Source organism: Aspergillus foveolatus, assembly GCF_047715535.1.
Source record: "Aspergillus foveolatus strain CBS 279.81 unplaced genomic scaffold BDW70scaffold_18, whole genome shotgun sequence".
NCBI lineage: Eukaryota > Fungi > Ascomycota > Eurotiomycetes > Eurotiales > Aspergillaceae > Aspergillus > Aspergillus foveolatus.
In genome coordinates, this window is record NW_027396082.1 from 251,293 (window position 1) to 274,565 (window position 23,273).

General features: G+C 51.7%; 7 protein-coding genes across 7 annotated transcripts; 5 read left to right on the top strand and 2 right to left on the bottom strand.

Moving 5' to 3' along the window:
• Positions 1 to 255: 255 nt before the first annotated feature.
• BDW70DRAFT_159122 (uncharacterized protein) lies at positions 256 to 1,441 on the top strand (the record flags this gene model as incomplete). The annotated part of the gene is made up of 3 exons (XM_073740641.1): positions 256 to 509; positions 581 to 948; positions 1,176 to 1,441. 3 exons carry the CDS (start codon positions 256 to 258, stop codon positions 1,439 to 1,441), a joined length of 888 nt encoding a protein of 295 aa, XP_073596938.1.
• Positions 1,442 to 2,013: 572 nt separating this feature from the next.
• Positions 2,014 to 3,855, top strand: BDW70DRAFT_167275 (Tannase/feruloyl esterase). The gene has a single exon (XM_073742184.1). It carries the CDS (start codon positions 2,039 to 2,041, stop codon positions 3,707 to 3,709), a length of 1,671 nt encoding a protein of 556 aa, XP_073596939.1. The 5' UTR covers positions 2,014 to 2,038; the 3' UTR covers positions 3,710 to 3,855.
• Positions 3,856 to 5,178: 1,323 nt separating this feature from the next.
• BDW70DRAFT_134481 (uncharacterized protein) lies at positions 5,179 to 6,600 on the top strand (the record flags this gene model as incomplete). The annotated part of the gene is made up of 1 exon (XM_073736520.1): positions 5,179 to 6,600. Exon 1 carries the CDS (start codon positions 5,208 to 5,210, stop codon positions 6,597 to 6,599), a length of 1,392 nt encoding a protein of 463 aa, XP_073596940.1. The 5' UTR covers positions 5,179 to 5,207.
• A 520-nt stretch (positions 6,601 to 7,120) lies between these two features.
• On the bottom strand, positions 7,121 to 8,072 carry BDW70DRAFT_134483 (uncharacterized protein). The gene has a single exon (XM_073736521.1). The coding sequence runs from the start codon at positions 7,906 to 7,908 to the stop codon at positions 7,519 to 7,521; it is 390 nt and encodes a 129-aa protein (XP_073596941.1). The 5' UTR covers positions 7,909 to 8,072; the 3' UTR covers positions 7,121 to 7,518.
• A 1,765-nt stretch (positions 8,073 to 9,837) lies between these two features.
• On the bottom strand, positions 9,838 to 15,531 carry BDW70DRAFT_167277 (Alpha/Beta hydrolase protein; the record flags this gene model as incomplete). The annotated part of the gene is made up of 15 exons (XM_073742185.1): positions 9,838 to 9,941; positions 10,023 to 10,097; positions 10,314 to 10,411; positions 10,488 to 10,618; positions 10,686 to 10,964; positions 11,024 to 11,140; positions 11,201 to 11,279; positions 11,345 to 11,880; positions 12,194 to 13,322; positions 13,373 to 13,559; positions 13,840 to 14,122; positions 14,169 to 14,300; positions 14,347 to 14,988; positions 15,171 to 15,380; positions 15,442 to 15,531. 15 exons carry the CDS (start codon positions 15,529 to 15,531, stop codon positions 9,838 to 9,840), a joined length of 4,092 nt encoding a protein of 1,363 aa, XP_073596942.1.
• A 2,598-nt stretch (positions 15,532 to 18,129) lies between these two features.
• BDW70DRAFT_134489 (uncharacterized protein) lies at positions 18,130 to 18,607 on the top strand. Its single transcript, XM_073736522.1, has 2 exons — positions 18,130 to 18,410; positions 18,473 to 18,607. Exons 1-2 carry the CDS (start codon positions 18,363 to 18,365, stop codon positions 18,599 to 18,601), a joined length of 177 nt encoding a protein of 58 aa, XP_073596943.1. The 5' UTR covers positions 18,130 to 18,362; the 3' UTR covers positions 18,602 to 18,607.
• Positions 18,608 to 21,834: 3,227 nt separating this feature from the next.
• BDW70DRAFT_167280 (MBL fold metallo-hydrolase) lies at positions 21,835 to 23,106 on the top strand. Its single transcript, XM_073742186.1, has one exon. It carries the CDS (start codon positions 22,094 to 22,096, stop codon positions 22,970 to 22,972), a length of 879 nt encoding a protein of 292 aa, XP_073596944.1. The 5' UTR covers positions 21,835 to 22,093; the 3' UTR covers positions 22,973 to 23,106.
• The last annotated feature ends 167 nt before the right edge of the window (positions 23,107 to 23,273 follow it).

Genomic DNA, 23,273 nt, shown 5'->3' on the forward strand with positions numbered 1-23,273 from the left:
GATAGGCACGTCTGCGGCCGGGCCGGGACTGTTGCCTTGAATGCAGGGATTCTTCCTGTGGCATGCAAGAGACATTTCTTGGCCAGCTGCTACTTCCTAATCCTTCTATCCCTTGGCGGCTTCCCAGGATGACTCTGCAAGCCCGATAACGGGGTCATTTGTGTAACCACTGCAGGTCACGGGTTTTTTTTTATATTCGTTCAGACTATTCCTCAGACTGGCACGCTTCAGGTGCAGAGAATCAACATCATCATAATGCGCCTTTCCAAAATCCTCGCAACATGTACTCTGGCCTTAGCTGCGGCGTCTGGGTTCCAGCCAGAGGATATCATCAGCCGTGATGTCTGCATCTTGGGAGGCGGTGCCACCGGTTCCTACGCAGCCGTGCAGCTGGTCGAACATGGGCACTCAGTGGCTGTCTTGGAACAAAAAGACCGTCTTGGAGGCCATTCAGAGACACTGTACTTGCTGAACGGAGTGGCATCTGAGCCTATTTCAACGATTCCGTTGTAAGAGATTTCTTTGACCAGCTCCACGTCGAATATGAGCAGTTTATACCTGCCGCCAATCGAACCGACAGGGTCAACTTTAGGACCGGGAAGAGGGTGTATAACGAGCCTTGCCCAGGAGATCCGATCCCTGCACTCCTTCGGTACCGAGCCGCCCTGGAACAGTTCGACTACCTGAGCACCAGCGGATATAATCTGCCTGACGAGGTTCCCGAGGTGTTGCATCGGCCATTCCGCGAGTTCGTCGAAGCGAACGACCTACATGATGCGCTGTTTACCATCTGGACATTCTTGGATGTCAGGGGTGATATGCTCGAGACGCGGCTCTTGTTCGTACGGCAGCTGTTTGGCACTACGCACATCAACGGCCTGCTCCAGGGATACATCGGGGCCAGCAATGGCTCGGCTACGACGTTTCGGGCGGCAGCCAGGTATATTGGTGAGAGTAATATTTTCTATCGAAGCACGGCCATCCAGACGACACGAAACTCGGCCGGCGTGCAACTGGTCGTCAAAAGCGCTGATGGTGTCCGGAAACTCATTCGCGCCTAGAAACTGCTGATTGCGTTCCCCCCCAACCTGCCCAAATTGCGAGGGTTCGATTTGGACGACACGGACTATCGTTGATCAGGAAGTGGATATATAGGCCGTACTATGTGGCTGTAGTCAAGAACAGCGGCATTTCCGATGGGCTCATCGTCGTTAACACTGACCCGAGCAAGCCGGGCAGTTTCCCAGTGCCACCGTACGAAGGCATCCTGGACTACTCTGACGTCTCTGGGTACTATCGAACGAGACTTGCAGGTAACGGGAGCTTCACCGATGAGGGTGCCCAACAGCTCGTCCTGGACAATCTCAGGCGCATGGGCGATGCCGGCACTTACCCAATCAACGAGAAGGGGGGTTCATTGCATTCGAGTCGCATTGGCTGACCGCGATCATGGTCCGGCAGACGATGTGCGTGATGGTTTCTATCGGGAGCACTATGCATTGCAGGGTCAGCGCAGCACATATTACACTGGATATGCCTTTTATACGGATTGCACAGCTCAGCTCTGGAACTATACCAGCTCCATCTTCGACTTGATGACGGCTGAGTTGGGCAGTTCGACCAGGTCAGATTAGGAGATATGAAGGCACTTGTTGGCAGGAAGACACCAATCTTTGGGTCTGTAATATGAATATCTTTTATGTAGCTGAACTGAAGCTCTTCCCGAATTTGACCCATTTTTGAGCCCGGTCCATCGTTTGTCTCGCGGAGTTCAAAATTCACTCTATAAATCACATACCAGAATAAAATGGAAAACCATATTTGTTGCTTCCAAGCAAACATTCTGCATAGGGCCAAGCCTGACTGAGGGTGGATAAAGATCATATTTGTTTCTGATGGTGAATGAAGTACAGAGGCTGTAATGCCTTAGGCGTCTACAACAATGTCATATAACACCTTCTCACATTCTTGAACTTTTCTCCTCCACCATTCATGTCTTGTCACACTCAGCTCTTCACATCCATGCTTGGCGGCCACAATGCGTCTCTCCCTTTACACAGCAGCTAACTCAGACGCGGCTTGTGATCGTCTCCAGGCCCCCTCGATCCCCGACGCCAGAGTGCTCTGGATCACGTCAAACACTGTCCAAAACTTCACCTACCCCCCCGTCACTGGACTTACCGGAGAGCTAATTTCTGGAGCCACAGGGAAGTCTCCCCCGCTGACGTTTTGCAACGTCTCAATGGCCCTGACCCACCCAGGCAACAACGACACCGTCTTCGTCTCCGTCTGGCTGCCTCCCCATGACTCCTGGAACAGTCGCTACACTGCAACTGGAGGAGGTGGGCTCGGAGCCGGCTACGACTTCAACATGGTCAGACCCCTTGCCGCTGGATTTGCAGCCTCTACCACTGACGCGGGACTTACCCTCAACAACACCATCATGGCCGACACCGGGCTCTGGGGACTCAAGGAGGACGGCACCGTCAACGAGCCTCTTTTCAAAAATCTCGGCTACCGTTCGATCCACGACATGGCCGTGGCTTCCAAAGACGTGATTAAGCAGTTCTACGGCGTTGATCCCAAGTACTCATACTGGGCCGGCTGCTCGCAGGGCGGGCGCCAGGGCTACGCCGCGGCCGCAAAGTATCCTACCGACTTTGACGGGATCCTCGCCGCCGCTCCAGGACTGGGCTTTGGCCACGTTGGACTCGCAGCCTTCTGGCCTGTTGTTGTGATGCACAATGAGGGGGAGTACGTCCCTTCATGCATCTTCGACAAGTACGAAGCGGCGCTTCTTGAATCCTGCGATCAGGATGATGGCCTCGTCGACGGTCTCATTTCCGACTACGACCTCCTCATATCCTGTCCGCGCTCGTTCAACACTTCGGCTCTTGTAGGGCAAACCGTCACTTGCCCTGAAGCTGGGAATACCACCCTCATGATCACCAAGCGCCACGCGATCATTGTCAGTAAGATCCTCAACGGCCCGAGCCACAACGGAAAACAGTACTGGTTTGGGACGGTCCCTGGTGCAACCTTCTCCGGTATTGCAGAGACTGTCTTCGACAATGTCACTGGAAGATGGCTCCCCAAACCATTCGCTCCCGCTGCCGGGTGGCTCACGAGCATCATTGCTCCGCAGATGGGAATAGAGGCCGAATTCCAGCACCTCTATCGGGATACCGGCATCATCACCCTAACCTACAGCCAATACTTCACCGCCTTCAACAAGTCCCTCGCCCTGTCGTCTCCTTTCCTCGGTGACTCCTACCTTGACTTCCGTTCTTTTCAGAAGAGCGGCGGGAAGCTCCTCACTTGGGTCGGACTCGCCGACCAGTTCGTCCACCCGGCGCACCTCTTCGAGTTCCACGCCTCAGTCACCAAGACCATCTCGCCTGGAAATTCCTCGGTCATAAACGACTTCTACCGCATCTTCACGGCCCCCGGTGTCTGCCACTGTGCTGGCGGCGTCGGCCCGCAACCGGTCGGCCCAATGGGTGCACTTATAGAGTGGGTGGAGCAGGGGAAGGCACCGGACACTCTGTTGGCAAAGGCAGACAGTAACACTGCCCGAGAGATTGTGCGAAACCTGTGCCTCTACCCCAAGAAGTCGGTTTACAAGCATGGCGTGCTGGCGCAGCATGACGGTTTTGAGTGTCGGGAGCCTCAGGAGCAGACTACAGATGCCGAGCGAGGAGGAGGATGAGGACGAGGACTATGAGTCTGATAAGATGACTGTAAGTGACGACAATGAATACGAAGAACACGACGTGCCAATTGAATTCGGGCGACGGCCGGCCACTGATCTCTGTGCTGGACCTGTTTGGTACGGCGGTTAGATCTTCGTCGTGGTCTCGATAGAACTTCTACTGTATGAGCCTTCTGTACCCTGTTTAGACGTTGTTTTGTATGGCTTAATATCACTATGTAGATCTGATTGTTCTCGGCAAAATGTATGTACCCTAGTCAGACTAGATCCAATCTCTTCAAATGTTACGCTGCGCTCTCCATCGCCTGACTTAAAGAGGGATACGAGTTCTCACGCCTTGTGATTCGGCATGCTAGGGTATGCCTAATGTCACCATCTGCTCTCCTCGGTCCGAGTAATGTCCCTTCTCTCTCCTCTACTCCCCCGCCTGCCTTTATACCTAGTGCTTCTAGGCGCCGCCAGGTTCCTGCTTGATTATTGTTTCTCTCATCAACAGAGAATACAGTCCGCTCAATAAGGTAGCTAATGTCCGCCTGGTTGTAGACTTACTCTCCTATTTTTCTTTTCTTTCCTCTTCTTTCCTCTCTCTTCTTCTTTTACGGGCGGCAAGCTGGCTGGCACACGCACAGTCAATATGCTACTTGGCTAACCCAAACTATCCGTGCATATTCGAGAAGATCTGACCTATAATTGACTGGTGCATGATAACTGCAGTCTCCGTAAGTCAGGGGAGTATACGCCCCTCCAGACCGTATCGTGATTTCCGCTGCTCACCCAAAGTGCCGAGCTCCCGTTGCCTAAGAGCCGATGTACCTTAAATATATCAAGGTACCCATGCAGCAACAACAACAAAAAAAAAATATTTCAGACTACGGCTGCCTTGGATGCTATTACGATGTATATCGTCTACCCTCAATTACTGACAAAATGGTAAAGGCCTTCCTCCCCTCCCGCCTCAACCCGAGGCCGGTAGACATGCATCGTGAGACGATGAATTCACGTTTGAAACTTTGGTATGGACGTTTCTATATTGTGCAGTTATTCTACCCTGAATGTACAATGCCCTTATCATCATTCCTTTGGACCTGAACTGGTCCTCCCTTGCTCGCGTCTTCATTCACATTTTCCTGTCGAGATGTCTTACAGACAACGCGGTCTGCCCCAATCTCATACAGCCCATTCTGTACGACTAATGATCCACGAACGTGGACGACTTCAGCCCTTGCCAGGCGCGATGTCGAGATCGCCAGGCAGAGGCGCAGCGATCTGGCTGACCCACACACTATCGATTCCCTTGACGATCGCTACTCTTGGAGTACAAACTTGGCTGATCATCAGTCGTCGACTCCACCGGTATCGACAAATGGGAGCCGCTGATTCCTGCGCCAAAATAACTCGAAATCGACGGTATGCCGCTAAAAGAACCCCCCAAAATTTTTAAGGGCGATGGACTCGCACTCTGTGAGCCCGACAGTGCACGCGCACACCCTCCGCCATGCGTCTCGGCATCTTACTCTCCCTGACACTGCTAGGCACGACCGCTGCCGCAGCTTTCAATGCCCAAGACACGATCGACCGCGATGTGGTGATACTCGGCGGAGGCGCAACGGGCACCTTTGCGGCTGTCCAGCTCCGCGAACAGGGCCACACTGTCGCCCTTGTTGAGCAAAAAAGCAAGCTGGGCGGCCACGCGGAGACGCTCTACCTGCGCAGTGGGGATTATGTCAACTACGGGGTCGAGGGGTATTTCAATAACAAAATCACCAAGGACTTCTTCGCGCAGCTAGATGTGGACTACGAACCTCTCCTGCCGGGCGCCATTCTGACCCAGCACGTCAATTTTCGGACTGGCGAGCGCGCCCTGCCTGGTAGCGAGCTGCTTACCACCACGGCCGCAGCACTACTGTACCGCGGCGCAATCGAGCAGTTCGATTACCTGGCGCAAGGGCTGTATGATCTGCCCGAGGAGGTCCCCGAGATCCTGCTGCGACCGTTTCGGGAATTTGTTGACAAGTATGCGCTATGGGGCGCAGTTGACCTGATCTTTACCTTCGCGGAGAATGTAGGCAACATGCTCGACAGGCCCACCCTCTATGTGATCCAGTACTTCGGCATTCCGCATATCGACGCCCTCCTCAACGGCGGGTACATCCGCCCCAAGAATGGGACCGACGTGCTTTTCAACAAGGCTGCGAACTACATTGACGAGGCAAACAACATCTTCTACGACTCGACGGCCGTCCAGACCACCCGCGACGAAACCGGGGTCCAGGTGGTCATCCAGAACGCGCGGACCGGCGCTCAGAAACTGATTCGCGCAAAGAAACTCCTCATCGCGTTCCCTCCTGTGCTGGAGAAGCTGGCCGGCTTCGACCTCACCGAGCAAGAATCCGCTCTGTTCTCCAAATGGACATACGTGAACTACTATGCCGCCGTCCTGACCAACACTGCCGTCCCCAATAACTTTAACATCCTCAACACCGATCCCGCCAATCAACCCGGCAGCCTACCAACAACCCCTTTCAACTGGGCGCTCGAGTACTCCGGCGTTCCGGGCTACTTCATGAACAAGATCGTCGGCGATGCGAACCTGACTGAGGCCGAGGCGCGGGCCCTGATCATCGACGACGTAAAGCGGATGAGCTCTGCCGGGACCTTCCGGATCAAGGATGGCCAGGAGCCGGAGATTGCAGCGTTCGCGTCGCACTCGCCTGAGACATTGATGGTTTCGGTAGAAGATGTCAAGGGGGGTTTCTATAAGAAGCTTTATGGGCTGCAGGGCCAGGTTAGTACGTTCTACACGGGGTATACGTTTTGTACGGATTACTCGACTATGTTGTGGAACTACACGAACGGTATTGTAGATAGGATTGTGCAAGAGCTTTAATTGGATAACTGAGTATATATGATGCTATATAGCTGCAAAATTGCTAGAGTGCAAGTGGGCTATCAATGTCTTATCTCCCATAGCGAGCTTTTCACCGGATGCCTGGAGTAAGTGCTGTGATGAAGTGTATACATGCGTAAATAGACCATATCACCTGGTCAGACTCGCAATCAGTGTATTCTACTCTTGTTTTCGCAGCGGACTAAGGCTGGTCGGCAGGTGGTTACTTCGCGCCCTCTACAGGAAGGACCCTTAGATTTTATCCCCCCTAGTTAATTAAGATGGCTCCATTCTAGCAATGGTGGGAAGCTGATATAAGAGAATGAACCCTGCTCGCTTTACTGCTCATCTCATAACATAGAGCCAAAACGAGAGAAGTTTATATTTCTCTGCTCGTTCTTTCGAGTGGAAGGGGTAAGACCCTTGCCGGGCTTGCTGCCCTTATTTCTCAATGCTGAATGGACAAGGGATGACACTTTCCTTGCTTATCTACCTTCATTACTGGGTAACAAGGGCCAAGGTGTTGTTAAGTGGAATTCGTATAGCGTCTGTCTTGGAGTTTTACCAATACAACCAACTTGGGGCAGTACGCGGGGTCGATGCTCCTAGACCATGGAGCAGTCGGTACAAGCTCGAATGCTCCAGAAGCAAGCTGAATAGAAAACTCAAGGGAATTGGGCTTTCTATTTTTATAGTACGTTGTTAAGAGTGCACTTCAAGAATACGACGAAAAGACCATAGTAGGCAATTCCATCCATCATATTAACAACTTCTCCTGCTAGCAGCAATAAAGGAGAGACTATATAAGATATATCAAGAAATTAACACCATCTGGATAAGGCGGGTGGCCAACCCATGAAGGAACGACAACCAGGAATTTGTCTAAATATCAGAACCGATTAACAGCACAACCCCCAATTTAAACGCAGTTGATCTTCAGACTCTCCGGCTTCGCAACTCCCTGAGGGAATTTGGCGTAGTTCTTCCGGCCATCAACCGTGACGAGCGTCACAGGCGCGTTGTCAGACACGCGGTTGCCCGAGACAACGCACTTTGCCCCCTCAACGACGCCCGCCGTGATCATGACGCTGTCGACGCGGAAGGTCGGGTTGTACAGGTCTGGGTAGCGAGGTGGAATGGCGACGTTGACGCCGTCAGTGGGGATATTGGACGACTGGCCGTGACCGCTGTTTTCGTTGGTGAGGGTCACGGTGCGAGTGTTGGGTGCCTGGCGGATCTCGATAGGGTTGGCGAGGGTGGTGGAGGTTGCCAGGAGGGCGAAGAGGGCGGTGGTGGTGAAGAACTTCATTTTATTTTGAGAGTTGGTAGTGATAGTTTTGGGACTAAAGATAGGAGTATAAGAGGCGTTTTTAGTTTCTTGGACTTGGAGTGGATGCTTGGTTGAAGTGATGCTGGTGTGATGATGGAGAGAAGAGGATGCTGGGCTGGAGAGGAGTAGCTCTTTATACCTTTCCTGAAGGCAGGCAGTGCCCTTATGCCTCGCCACGGGTTGCCTCGATGCGGCTTTGATCATAGAGTCACGGCCCAAATGAGACAACACTCAACGTCGTCTCATCCTGCACGGCCGAAGGATCAGAAACATGGCATATAGCACGCTGCTTACTACGTACCGCAACAGTACAACAGTACCATGGAGAATCAGCGTGTCATAAGCCTATCACCAGATGCGGCTAGAATTCACCACGCCAATAATTGCCTGATTCCCAGCGTTGGCTCGAGTTCATATTCAGCCTCGATCGTGGACCCATGCATATCTTTCTACATCACCCCACTTGGGGTAGACGTGGGCGGAACAGGGAGAGCCACCGTTTCGACTTTGGCACTGCCTAAATGCAAATATGGCATGTATTTTTACCTAAGAGTAATCGAGTTCACTTTCATTCTCCAGCATGTCCGCCCCAGCTTGTACAGCTCTGCCATGTCTCACTTGATCTGGACTATAGGCTGGGCCTGATCTGACCGATTATACTCAGACCAGCCACAATAACCGCTAGAGAAGGGCCAGTACATTTCATCACGGCGGTTTCTGAATAGGGGAAAAAAACTTCTACCTTCTATAATAACATTATCAGCATCCACGGTACCCACCAAGATAGTATTGCCACGACAATAGACTCCATTCCCGGCCTTGCGAGATCCCTCATGAACTGTTCTTTATATAGCTAAGACATCCACTCACCCCACCCCCGTCAACTTCCTGCCTGCCTATACGAAGAACCGGAATACGAGGGCCTTCGGGTACCGAGCGCCTGGTCCTGGACCGCAACACGAACGCCCAGACCAAAGTCTTCTTCAAAGGGATAATCGGCGCCGCACTGCCGACTATTCCGAGCCTTCCCCAGGTTCAGCTGGCTTGGCTGAACGCAGAAACAGACCTTGTTTTTCTGGTCTTGGAGCCCTGGGCTTCGGCACTCTTCCATGCTCAGCCTCGCGACCAGAAACGGCTTTAGGCGTCCCATTGGTCAGCGGAACCTTCAAGCGACTGGCAGGGGCTCCGCAGCTGGGTTGCGTCTGGGGTAGTAAGTCTGATTCCTACAACTAGGTAACTTTTTTTTAGAGAGGGCTGAGTACAGAGTATAATGTAGGGGTCACTTGATATATACCAAGGTCGGGACAGCCGCACTAGATCGGGCCGTATGCTAGGTCGGTAAGTAAGACAAGGTAGCGTGTTTGTACTCGATGCCTGTCAGATTAGGTGACGGAAATTTCGAGACTACGGTTCGATGCTCGATCAACTCTGCAACCTGAATTCGATCGCTGCTGTCCAACCCTCCATGCGTCGTTGCACGTGCGCACATGACTGGTAGAGCCCTATTAACACCACTGAGATCGTAGTTTGCGACAACAACTACCGAGCTTTGATATGATTCAATCGACTATTATTATTCTGGTCTACTATATCGGTAAATCGTAAGACTCACAAGACATTGACGGTAAGTATTTGTTTCTTTGACGCGAACCCCATGCAAAAACGGGCAACAATACACGATCCAGAGTGCCTATGGGACGCGGCAAATATGTACAGTATGAGGAATTGCTGCATGGATCATTCAGATGGAAAGCGCTCTTCATTTTACACAGTGACCATCGAACTAAGGTCCGCAGAGGCTGAACCTCTAGAGTCTGCGGCCGAACGCCCAGAGAGCATGACTGGTAAATTATGCTGGTAGCTTCACTACACGTTGTAGACATGAAGTCGAAGAGAATCTGGGATAGTTTACCCGATATACACATCCCCTCTGCAGTGTCCATCCCAGTCTTCTGCCGAGCCAAGCACAGCCCCCGGCCGGTTGTCGACTGCCAAATTGACAAGCGTGCTTTCTGTTGGTGCTTGTTAATAGATATTGTCTAATAGAATATGCTCCGGTCGTCACCCGCGAGAGCAGTTGGGAAACAACTAACCATTAAAATTAAACAACGGCCATCCATATTCTTCCAACCCAGTGTGACAGTTCTGAGCGAAGGCGACCCATGAGCCTGCGATTATAACGGGGTAATTAGCGACAACTATTTATCAGAAAGCCATGGGGAGAGTTTCGACATACTCTGAACGTATTTACTGACGTCCACCTCCCGTAAACTCGGCGGCTGGGGTATAGTCGTCATATTATATGTGCCGAAGAGTATAGGAAGCTCGGCTTCAGCCCAACTCGCCAATTAGAAGCAGTTAAAAGCAAACTTGCGGTTACATACCACTATGATAAGCACCTAGCCAAGGTTTGGGACTGAGATTGGTAAAGTTGCCGTGGTAGACGTACCGCCATGTAGGAATATGCTGTCGCAGTCGAGTTCTGATTACTCGTAAGCTTCTGAATAGAACAATCTTGAAGCTAGGCTGAACTCGAATAGACAGATATAGATACGTACTTCACGGCTTGATAGGCAGGACAGCTGAAACTTCCGAATAAGTCTTCAGTCACTGCCGTCTCGTTGATGGAGCTCTGGCTGAGTGGGAAGCCGGCCGAAAATTCGCGGGCGTTTATTCCTGCTAGAGTGGGCTGTCGCAGCTTGTTAGCCACCGTCAAACTAAACCTGGCAAGGGGTTAATGGAGTACGAATACGAACAAGACGCGCCAGCCCTCCATCTTTTGCTCTAGCAATATAGTCCGAGAAAACAGTCCGGTTGTCGACCACCGGCGTGAATGTGTAGCTCCCGTTGCTCAAAGCGTCTAGGATCCTGGGAAATGGGACACTCCGCATGCATGCTAGAGACCCATCTCCTGCGCCACATCCCACAGCAGTCGACAGACGGTTCCAGCTGGCATGGGCCGTGTCTGCGTTGTTGAACAGAGAGACGGTGCCGGACTGGAGTACAAACCCGCTTACGAGAGGATCCTCTGGATACTATAGTACGCTTAGCTGTTACTCGAGCCATCTCAGAGAGAGGGATAAAGGTCACATACAGCGTAAGCATAAGCATCAACCGAAGCACCACCGGCAGACTGGCCGAAAAGGAGGATTCTATCCGGATCACCGCCAAAGTTGGCGATATTTTGGTGTACCCATTGAACTGCTAGTCTCTGGTCTTGTGAGCATCCATTCCATTCTGATAATCGGTACTAGGTATGGCTGACACGTACCTGATCTAACAGCCCTGGATTTTGCTCTGCCAGATCTAACCCAGGTGCATTTGGATATCCGAAGACATTGAGCCGGTAGCTGATCCATTAGCACCACAGCCAAACCGATCATGAACTTTGGAACGAGATTTATGAGGAGCGCACTTGAACGTGACAACAACAACGTCTCCGTTGCTTGCTAAATCCACCCCATCGTAGAAACCTACAGACCCAGCGCCCTCGCCGAATCCACCCCCATGAATAAAGAGCATAACCGCCTTCCCCTTTCTCCCAGTTGTGCTTTTCTTTGTTTGGTGCTCCGCCGGCGTCCAGATGTTGACAAAAAGACATTCCTCGCTCATGTCCTCGGCGTTCCAAATTCGATAAGGAAGAACGCTCCAGATAGACTCGTTGTCATAGTTGTAGACCTGTGGACATGGAGCACCAAAGCTTGCCGCGTTAATTGGATGCTGGGAAGGGGCTCTTGGCTGCGGTGGTGCGAAGCGCAGGTCTCCTGTTGCGGGTTCAGCGTAAGGGATTCCCAGGAATGCTCGCACTCTGTGGGCCGTGTCGTTGTATATGCCGTGCACTATACCGCTCGATGTGGCAACAATGAGGTCGGATGGGGTTTGGAGATGGGTTGGGACCGCGGTTGCTGAAGCTGCTACAGGGAGCAGGCTTAGGAAAGTTTCGAGTAACATCTTGAGCTAGTGTCAATTGTATGCTAAGCTATTGGTGGGAAGCCTGGGAAATTTGTATGCCTTTTATGACAGTGGAAACCCCGCTTCCCCAGATTAACCGGTGGGCAGGCGTCACTGGTGGAGCTTCAGGCTAGGGCTGCCCATCAATTGCCGAAAATGGGAAGGGAAGATCCGATGGGGGAATTCGGAAGGCATTCGAAAGGCGTTCGGAGGTAGATGTGGAGAGAGGTTTTTAGGCTAAATAGAGCCAAGCTTCTTGCAGCACTCGACATGGTGATGCAGCATCAGAGAAAAGTACGTATTATGCAGAAACAAGCTCCCGGAAGTCTTCCAGAAAGTCCCCCACGACACCCTTCAACTGCTCCGCCTCCTCCACGCCAGTCCCCAAGATCAGGCTGATCATTCCCCGACGGGCGATCCAGAACCCGCGCTCGATCAGGTAGAACCAGATGAGGTCTCGCAGGGCTTCCTCTACACTGCCTGGCTTGACCTCTAGATCGCTTATTCTCGCAACGACTCTCGATCCGCTCGCCCGAACAAAGTGGATATTCATCACTGCACCCACCCCGGTTACAGCCATTTTCGTGCCCTTTGCTAGCTCCTGCAGGCCACTGCGGAGTTCGTCGCCAAGGTTGTTCAGGCTAGTACATGCTTCGGGGGTGTACACCGAGGTCAGACCCTTGCACCCAACGTTCATAGTAAGTGTGTTGTTGTTGAATGTCCCGGAATGGTGGATGATCGATGTGTGCGGATCATAAACCGACATCAGGTCTCGCCGACCACCGAACGCACCGATACTCAGGCCCCCGCCAATCCATTTCCCAAAAGTGGTCAAATCCGGTCTGAGGGGGGTGCCGTGGTCCGGATGCAGCAGGATAGACTGTAGACCGCCCGGCGCCAAACGCGATGTCATGACTTCGTCAAGTATGAAGATGATACCATTCCCTCTGGCAGCATCTTGTATAGCATGGAGAAAATCGGCAGACCCCGGTATACACCCGCCAGCGCCTTGCATTCCCTCAACCAGAACCGCGGCAGCAATGTCCCTGTTTTCGTTAATTAACTGCACTGCCCCATTGATGTCATTGTACTGCCCAAGAATCCAGTCGTCCTTGTCCACATTATTCGGCACAATGCCGTGGGCAAATGACAATACACCGCCATGATAGGCACCTTCGAAAACAATAATTTTCGTACGGCCGGTGGATTGCCGTGCTACGCTCAATGCGTAGAGATTCGCTTCCGTACCCGAGTTACAGAAGCGGATGTTGTCAATGGAGGCGAATCGGTCGCATAGTGCTTCGGCGAAATGAGCCTCTGCTGAAGTTGAAGAACCGAGGTTCATCCCGATACTTTTCATGGTCGAATCGACAGTCTTCATGATCACCGGGTGGGAATGGCCATAGAGGCAGGCGGTCATATCGCCCATACAGTCGAGGTACCTGGCCTGGATTAGCAGAGTTGGACTGGAGACGGTCGAGAGATCACATACTCATGCCCGTCCACATCAACCAATCGATTACCTTTGCCAGCTTGCATGCATAGTGGAAAAGGCGTTGCGTGCAGCACCGATCGGGTATTTCCACCCGGGAGATGCGATGTTGCGCGCTGATGCTGGGCCTTCGACCTTGGGTGACTAGTTTCGTACCGCTGCTGCGCAAAGCGGAGATAGTCCGCTGCTTTTTGGGACAGTGAAATCATTTATGGGAACCGACCTAAACTGAAGGGGGACAATAGAGGACGAAGGTCTGTGGAGCGTGAGATCCAGGAGGGGCACAGTTGGAGGCAAGAGCGGGGCAACCTGGAATGGCGAGATAGGCTACATGTGAGCTCAACAGCCTTATCTGGACCTGCTCTGTCGTCGGTCAGGACGCACACGCCGCGGTCGATGCGCATCATATTCCCTGCCCGGATATGGCTCGGTATGTTGGTCAGGAAGGGGTGCCACCCCTAACGGACCTGTCAGATCGGGGTTAAGAGTGTCGCGATTTTCCAGTATTCTCCGCCACCAAGGCGGGATCTTCACTCGGCTATTTTGTCTGTCGCCTTCCAAATGCTCGTCATACCGATGTTTCTCGAAACTCCACCATAGCGCCCATCCCGCCAGCGTCAGGGCAGTAAGAGGGGCTGCAACTGTCCAATAGATCCAGAACTGGGGTGAAATGGTAGAACCACCCGAGCCCGGGCCCTCAGAATCGGATGCTCCGTCTTCCCAGTTGAACATGTTCATCGAGAATAGCGTCTGCAGGGAATCAGTATAGAGACAGTGGAGCGGAATGGGGACGTACCGCAACGTAAGAACCGGGAAGGAATATGGTCGTGATAAAAGCCAGTATCTTCATTGAAGTGCTATCTCGCCCCGCTGTCGCAGCAAGGCGCGCGCTCAGCCGATTATCTGTCTGAGCGACGAAACTGTACAGCTGCGACAGGTCAGCTATGCACTTTATCTATCATTAAATAACCTACCACATTCAGCTGCAGTTCCAATCGTTTCTGAAGCCCCAAAACATTGTCCTCAAGTGACTTGGCCAAAGTGATGTTGTGATCCAGCACACCCAGGATTTCCTCATTCGCTTCTGGTCTTAGTGCTGGCGTGTAGGCTGCTAACTCGGTCACGATCCTCTCAAGCAATGCCGACGCCTCATAGTTCCATTTTGGATTATGCGCAGTGAAACCCACTCTGGTGAGTTGCGTATTGATAGTCACGGTGAGATGTTCGGATTGAGCTCTCGCGACTGGTCCATCTTTTATCGTGTTTATACTGCGAGGCCTAGCGTCGAAATTTCTTCGGCCTACTCGTGTCACTCCAAGTTGGGCCTCGATACCCATGACGGTTGGAGTTAGGTCCCTGTTGCAATGATGTTGCAATCTCCTGAGGTGATGGCTCAGCACAATGCATGGCAGCATGAGGGGATGGTCCCACAGCGTTGGCGATGACATAAGATACTCGCGAACAACGTCGCAGGGCGACAATGGTGCTAAGGGCGGCGAAGACCTATTGAAGATAGTACTTGCCATGTCAACAATGGACTCGCCAGCTAGTAGAGCTGTGGTCCAATGTGAACTCATATCGTACGTTAGCGAGAGCATGTAATTGCCAATCTCATACTTTTGCGGAGCCTTCAAAATAATTGCTTAATTCGTCAGCGGCCGAGTCCTAAAGTGGGAAAGAATAACAAACATATTCTCTTCTCTCCATGTCTTCCACTATTAAAATGTCTCGAAAACGTTCCCGTGGCGACCTCCAGGGCGGGCAATGTAGCCGGGTGAAGATGGAGTCTGGATTCTACCAGGCCGAAAGTCTCAGGGGACATGCCTACACTGGTCTTTGGAAATAGATGGTAGTTGCATGCTAATAAACGAATCCCTCCGTGAGATCTATTTCCGACCTCGGCCGGCGGGACTGGAGGTGAGAACTCCCCGCGCTGATTCAGCCATTCCTCGACTTGAAAGTCTTCTAGAAGGCCGTCTCGAATATTCCAACGGGTAGGTGATTCAACCTAGTGCAAGATAAGCCAATTTGAACGGCCCAGGATGGATCGTAGGTGGCGTTTGACGAACCTCAGGATACCTCCAAGTCTCGAGATAGTAAATTCGCCTGGGGGTCCATTCGATTCCCAAAGCTGCCAGCTCACGGTTGATTTGAAACATTTCCAGAGCGCGCGGTAGAGCTGAAGTTGAAGCTGACACGCGAAGCCATTCTGGTGTCCGTTCACACAGCCCGCGTCCGCTACCACTATACCTTATCGAGTATGGTCTGATGCAAGTGCTGGCTTAGCGCTGTTTCTTCAGACACCCTCATGCTTTATTGACCATGTAGACAATCTGAAATGAATGTGGCTGCACTCTTCCGTATACTGATCAACCGATATCTCGCACTTGCCCATTAGTAGCACTTCCCGGTCGATATGGTTGGCAGGAGTATCGATGGCTCTAGTCGCAAATTCACCGGTCGGTGGCCGACAAATTTCAGCCTCAAACCAACCACTGCTCAATTGCTTATTGACTAAAGCACTGATGCAGCTTCTTTGAAGGACGATCCGGCAGGCCAAAATTGGGCAACACCGTGAGATTTCGAACGGGGAGGCATGGACATCTTCAAGCTAATCACTGCCCGCCAACATCTCCAATGATCTCCCTCTCACATCCTCCATAAGCCTCCCTCGCCTCTTGCGTTCCACCCCGAGTATGACGAGCGCTACTGAGCAGTTCGCGATTTCGTCAATTGTGTCTTAACTGGCAAGTATCGAGTGATCTTCCCACATTAATTGGCGTCGACGTCGGGCGTGTTCCTCAGCGCCACCCGTAGGTTTCCATAAGTCTTCGGTGGGTCGTCGGGCCATTGACGGCACCACTCCTGGCTCCCCTGGCTCCATCCGGTAGATGTAGTTATCGATTCGGGTAGTCGGTGCGTCGTCTCATGACTTCTTGATTAATCGCGGCATTGTGACTATGTTCTGGCGAGACTATGTTAGTAGAAGTTATTAAAAAACACTGGCTAGGAACGGGCTAGTTAAACTCGCCGACGAGCATAGTCACAATAACGAATCCAAGATCTCTGTCGGGCAGAGAGTGACTGAAATGTAGTGCTCAGTTAATCCATCCAGCAGCCAAGGCAAGATGAGCGGCTGTCAAAATGGTTCGCGGGTGAACAATTGTCACGGAAGACGAACGCGTCGAGAGCTGGGATCGGGGCACCAAGGTACTCATTCGTCTAGAGTTACTTCCCACACGCAAAATCCTTCCTCATCCTGGTTCCTCCTCAACCCTCTTGATCTCCATCACCTGTCGTTCAACCCAGCTTTCATCGATCGATTCGCCGAGTGCCAAAAGAGCAAGTCTCACCCAAGGCATCTCTCAACGACTGCCTCCATTCTGGGGCTGTCTGTCATCGACGGTCTCCAAAATGAGCGAGGTGTTATTGGAAGCAGGAATCACTTGATCACTGATCATTCATGCACTATAATAAACCCTCATATCAAGCTGTCTGTAGTCTGAGTAACTGCTGTGTTTACAAGGGCATGCCTTGTGTTAATTCGGAACCCTCTCATCGAACCCCTGAGACTCATCACTGAACGCGCCTCACTAGTTGACAATAATAGGCTTCAATCTACCACCACTCAAAAGCGATCTGGAATCGAAGGGACTAAGTTAGTGATCCGTCGGTCGACTCCAGGTTCCACTGCTTCACCTACTACTGCTTGACCTACTCCCGACCACTCGAATCCTCGAATCCTCGCAGTCGAACAGTCAGCCTCAGCCAGAATTGAATCAATACCCCGTCCTACAACGGTCTTGCTCTCCTTCTTTATAACGATGTCGTTCTCGACTAAAGCCTACCGAACGGAGCTCACTCCGACTCTTGTCCTACGCCGACCTTCTCAGGGCAACTGCCCGTGAATCTGCGGCATGCTGTCACGCTCAATATGTTCCAACGCAGCGAAGTCGAAATCGCGGTCGGAATCCATTAGATCCTTGTTCCTGTCGCACTCAATGAACTCTAACCCAAAAGTACGAAACTGCATTCAGCGAACGCTCTTACTCGACAGCTAGAGTACGGCCTCGATCAAAGAAGGACTAAGGCTTATCTACTTGCGAGGCTCGAAAAGAACGTTACAGCGCTGTCTACAATAATTGTGATTTCTAGGCAGCGTCATGGCCAATATGTCTTCTATCGCCCAGTCTGGCTCGCGGCGGTTCCACCTTGCATTATATGATACGGCCATTATAGTGGATTCGGCTTCGAGAGAAATGTGTCCGGCCCAGCTGCGTGATTGCGGACATCACAATACAAAAGGGTTACAATTTCAAATCCTTAAGGCACAAGTTATCTGCACCAGTGCCTGAACCTTCGTGGTATATGCGTGAGTGTCCCAATTACCGGCACGTTTGATGTTTTTCCCTCAGTTTGCCAACCGACGTTTTTAGGCCAATAAACTAATTTTGATTTGGTACAAGTGGCACGGCATTTAGCTCCGCAAAGCGCTCCTCGTAGCCGCCGTTGCGGCGAGGACCGAGCCCTAAATTAACGTCAATCGAGAAGCTTCCAAGATCGATAGACGCCAATTGACGTTTCTATGCAATTCCACGAAAGTCTTTACATAGCATACTTGACACTCCGTACGATCCATAAGTGACGCATTCGACATGTCGTTGTCTACTTGTCGCTTAAAGCTAATCGGAATTGCGTTTTTAACGAGCACGGAAGTAGTTCTAACGCCAATTCCGGAGACTACAATGGAAGCTGGAGAGTTTACAACGTCGACGTTATTTTGGGAAGGAGCGACAAAGTAGATACATCATTCAAATAAGCAGCGGTTCATTGTTCCTTCATCATATCGACCCTCTGGAGTCCAAATAATCTCGCGATACGCGGTTCAGGTCTTCGATTTCTTTGTCATTGGCGTACTTGAGGCTTACACGGTCGGATAGACGAGCAAGCACGTGTTGTGGCTTGATTGAGATACAGCTGGGATGTTGTAATGGCAGAGCACGGGCAGAGGACGACGCGGCAGAAGAGGTATTTAGTGCTGTATGATAACCATTTTGTTAGTTAGTGAGACGAGACCTCGTAGAACGCGAGGACACTTACGGTGCAGGAGCTGCAAGAGCAGGAGTTGCAGTCGCCGGAGCAGCAGTTGCAGTTGCAGGGAGACATTTTGAAGTTGAAGATGGGCTGGTGGGCTGGCTGGATCGGTTTGGCTTGGTTGTAGCTGGCTGAGTAGACTTTGGTCCTGTCGTTGATGGGAGAAAGAAGCTTGAGAAGAGGTTGTTGAAGGGCTATTTATGCCTTTCTCGATGTCGTTCCTCAGGCCGAAATTGTGGGATGCACGACGCTATCCCATTCATCTTCCTTGATTGCGGGCCAATACCACGCCACGAAACCGGTCGGATGATTCGAATCAAATCAACAAGAGATCTGGCCGATGGTATCTCCGTGAAGACCGAGTGGGGGGACCGAATTCAAGGCATGATGACGGTGCTACGAAAAGCCTTTGGCGAGTCAGCCGCGATTAAATCCCACCTTGGCTGAAGACCCGATGCTACTCGCACTGGGATGGCCCGGCCAGTGGGTAGTATGGATTCTGTTAAGAGGCCCAAGCGGTGCAAATTCGGACAGACGGCGTCGTATAGCGTTTTCGTGAGTGGGCGGTTTGACTAATGGCCCCAATTGCTGTACGGCGAGCTATTCCGAATGCTTGGGGATGCTTTCACTGTTCAAAACGCCAGAAAAGAGGTAGAAGCGTTCTACTATCGACTACTGGATCCAGTGCTGCTTCTTATATACCCGGGCAGCCCCTGGCTGAGTACCCTGGAGGTTCTCCCAAGGTCCTTCACCGTGCGCACAAGCTCGAGTCTGTGTGCAAACTGCTAGAAGCCTAAGATGGGGTGCCTGCCTTGTCTGGCAGTGGCATGCATTGCTGCAACCGAGGCCAGAGTCTTGTTCGAAACGGATTGCATCCTTCTTTCAACCCGCGCAGGATGCGCCCCTCCATTGGGCCAGCGGCCTCTTCATGTCTAGCCGACATGGGCGCTGGGTCCACCTGACCTCGATACATAGCCCTCGGCACAGTCAGGCTAGGAACGGAGGTAAGCAGGAATAGGAAGGAAGGACGGCCAATGGATTCATTCTGCGGGATTGTCCCTCCTGGCAGTGGAGCTGGGCATGGGGGTTGGTCGGGTTATTGGACGAATACGGGTGCTTGGAGCTTCGAGGATAAGGATGGGGCAGGCGGGCGGCGTGCGTGTCACCTACAGGGAAGTCAAGCATCGATCTCTCTCTTTTTCAGAGGTCTGTTCTCGCTAGTACAAAGTTCTTCTGCATATCCTCAGATTATGGCCAGCTTGATAGTAGTGAATCAATCAGTGGTATCAGCAACAGTTACGTGAAGGCACATATGCGGGCCAAACTGCAGCGGCCTGAAGATTTGCCGGGTTCTACCTGCATCAGACGCGAGCCTTGAACGGCATGACGCTGTGTATCCAATGAATGTGCCGTCCTTCAAGCAGCCTACCTGTGCCCGTAATCTATGTCAGCGAGTTCATCAATCGTAGCTCTGGATAGGTAAGTATATGGCAGTCCGGCATGTTCAGCACACCTCAAGATGGTTCTTCACAAGTAAACATCGCCGTAAGACTTTCCAACTGCTTGATCCAACATATCTACATCATTTCAGATATACCTGGTTATAAAATTTGAGGAGCCGTCAATAGAGATACTACCGATGCAGTCAGAAGCAGCAGTAATAGTTGTCGAGGGAGTGGTATTTAGATAGCATAAACAGGAGAATATACCAGTCAGAAATACGTAAATATTCACTTATTACCCCTGCTCTGCTTTACGCGATGCTCGTTGCTTTAAATTCAGGAGCTACTTTGGAAATTTTGAGAGGATACATGATCATGCAAGTATAAAGACATAAATATCTTGCTAGAAATCGAGCTGCGCGGCAGAATTCGTCCAACTGTGTCTCACGATAAACCTCACAGTAGCCACTTGGCCAATGAACCAAAGTGACTGGGTTCTCCTACAGTCACAAAAACACTTTTCCCTTGAGTGTCTATCGAAGATGGGAGTCATGGAACCGAATACCATAAGCAAACGGCGGCTTAAGCGAGATCTGAGTGCTATCCATCCTCCAGCTTGCCGTATCGCATTGAATCAAAGTAATCCTGTTCTGACGGGTTATGAGGCCTACATCTGCGGATCCAACGACCAGCTACTGATGCAATCGTCAAAGCGACGGGGTTTGCCTAGTATGCGTCACATCGCTCTTGTTTCGAGGAAGCAGCACTGAAATAGGATTGTCAGCGGTCTTTGGTAATTTTGGTAACTGCCTTACGGACAACTGCTAACAACTGCTATTTCCAGGTTGCGTGAAACATACTCAGTGGTCTGGATCTCATCCATCGTGTGGAGAGAGCGGTAAATCCAATACCAGTCTAATACACACGAGATTTCTCCTCAGATGGTCGTCCAGGGGACATATTTCCAGTTGAATGCTTTCCAACTAACCTGGAGAATGGCCAGAAAACTGGACGCGCATGGATCATGATCTGTTCGCTTTGGAAATTGGCTACCTAGTGAGTACCGAATCAACAGAGGCTGGCTGCTAACAACTCTCCTTTTTAACAATACTTCCCAGGAGGCACATGTTCCTTATAACCTCATCTTACTGCCAGACAAAGGCTGCCGGTGACCACACTATCCAGAGGCAAAAACGTGGAATGATCATATCACCACGTGGCATCCTATGCGTCAAGATGAAGGTCGGGCGATCGTGAGACCATATCGATCGTGGTAACCTGTGGAAGGTGACGAATAGGATATAGGTATAACTCATGTGCACGGATAGCTACATGTCTACAGCAAGATGCTGTCCATTGTCCTGGACCCGCCCTTCAAATTTCCTAATTCTCTTCTCCGCGAGATATTCCCTATGCTTTATCGGCTCATTCGATCTATCCACTGCTCGCAGAGCTCAGTCTGCCGCGCCGGCGGAATCATCCATTTACACACCAATTGCCTGCGGGGTCTCGTAGATAGTATACTCGCAGCTGACACCTTGAGAGCCAGGACCGGCTCCACGAGCCGATTGACTTATAAAGGCCAGCCGGACCTCTTCACTACGGAACGAGCGAGCCGCGTGGTCGAAGAAGAAGATGGTGTTGAGGGTGTTTTGCCGCCACTATAGAAATCACCGTTGCGGTCTTCTGGAAGAGGTCTCGCCTAAGAGCGCGGGATGCCGAGATTGACGCATTTATTGTAATGGCCCAACAAGTGTTTCGTTCTCCGCCCTTCGAGAAGCATCGAGCGTTACCTCAAGGTCCAGCGAGGCAGTTTTTGTCGGGGTATATGCTTAATAACCTTCTGGGCAGGGTGCGGCAAGAATCTGGCACGGACGGGAAAGTCCGCCGTCTTGGATCAGATATGTATCTATATCCAGCAGCTAAACGCTTCTTTACGGCTTGATGCCTTCCTGGCCGACTGGGGCCCGAGGGCCGATCTCGTCGGGGTTGATGAGTGAGCAAGATGTTTGTATTGGATGTGCCTAGGAACCGTCTATTCATGTGCTCACGAAACATCTCTACGCTGGAGAGATCAATACGAAAGAGATAAAAGGTCAAGGATCATCATATTCCCAATCCTGATCGTGCACTCTCTGAAGCACAAATTAACGATTCGCCCTATTCACTGTTCTACCGGTTCAATATGCTATCCATTCTCCAAGCAGACGTCTACGTCTCCTCGCGTCTCCCTCTCGCGATCAAACGCCTCGGGGAACCAAGCTCCTTCTCTCCCATCTCTTGCACCCTGATCCACGGCGACTCCGAAGCTGTCCTAGTCGACACCCCGCTATCGATCTCCCAAACCGAAGACCTGGCCGGCTGGATCAAGGCAACAGCACCGGGCAAAGACCTCCGCTACGTATACATCACCCACGGGCACGGCGACCACTGGTTCGGCCTCACTGTTCTCCGCGAGCACTGGCCCAGTCTGCGTGCCTTTGCGACGCCAGGCACAATTGCGCACATGCACGAGCAGCTCAAGCCCGAGATTTTTGAAGGAATATGGCTCACCCTCTTCCCCGGCGGACAGATCCCACGACGTCAAAAGCTGGAGCTGCCCGAGGCAATGGACCCCGGCTCTCCGGTCTTCTACCTCGAAGGCCATGAGTTCCGCGCCATCGGAGTCGGGCATACAGATACGTATAACACGACCGTGCTGCACGTGCCCAGTATCCGGCTCGTGGTCGCGGGCGACGCAGTTTACGGTGACGTGCACCAATATTTTGGCGAAGCGACCACGGTTGAGAAGCGGAAGGAATGGCTGCGTGCGCTGGATACAATCGAGGCCCTGGATCCGCATACCGTGATTGCCGGGCATAAGCGGGCAGGGACAGTTGATGGACTTTTCAATGTGGGCAAGACGCGCCAGTATATTCTGGATTTTGAGGATGCTGTGGACAAGGCGTCGAATTGGGAAGAGCTGGTAAGGGAAATGGTGAGGCGGCACCCATACAGGATCAATCCTCATGCCATTCTGAGAGGCGCCATGGCAGCGTTTCCAGAAGGCAGTGCGGCTTCCTAGTTCCAGGCTCAGGATTGATGCCTTGTTCGGCGCGGTGTTGGTGTGTACTCAGTACAGCTGATTTCTATATCTAGAGCGAGAGGAAGAATAACATTACGGTGATGATTATGATGACTGCAGTTATAACCGTTGCCACGTGCTCGAGAGGGCTTGTTATCTCTCGTATACAGTGCTTCCAGGGCGATCCATCCAGTATCATAAGCACCGTCAGAGCGAGCGTTCTTTAGAGAAGAACTGGTATATCATCACTTATGCTGCATCGGGGATCTACTCATGGAAGAGACATGATATCCTTCTAGAT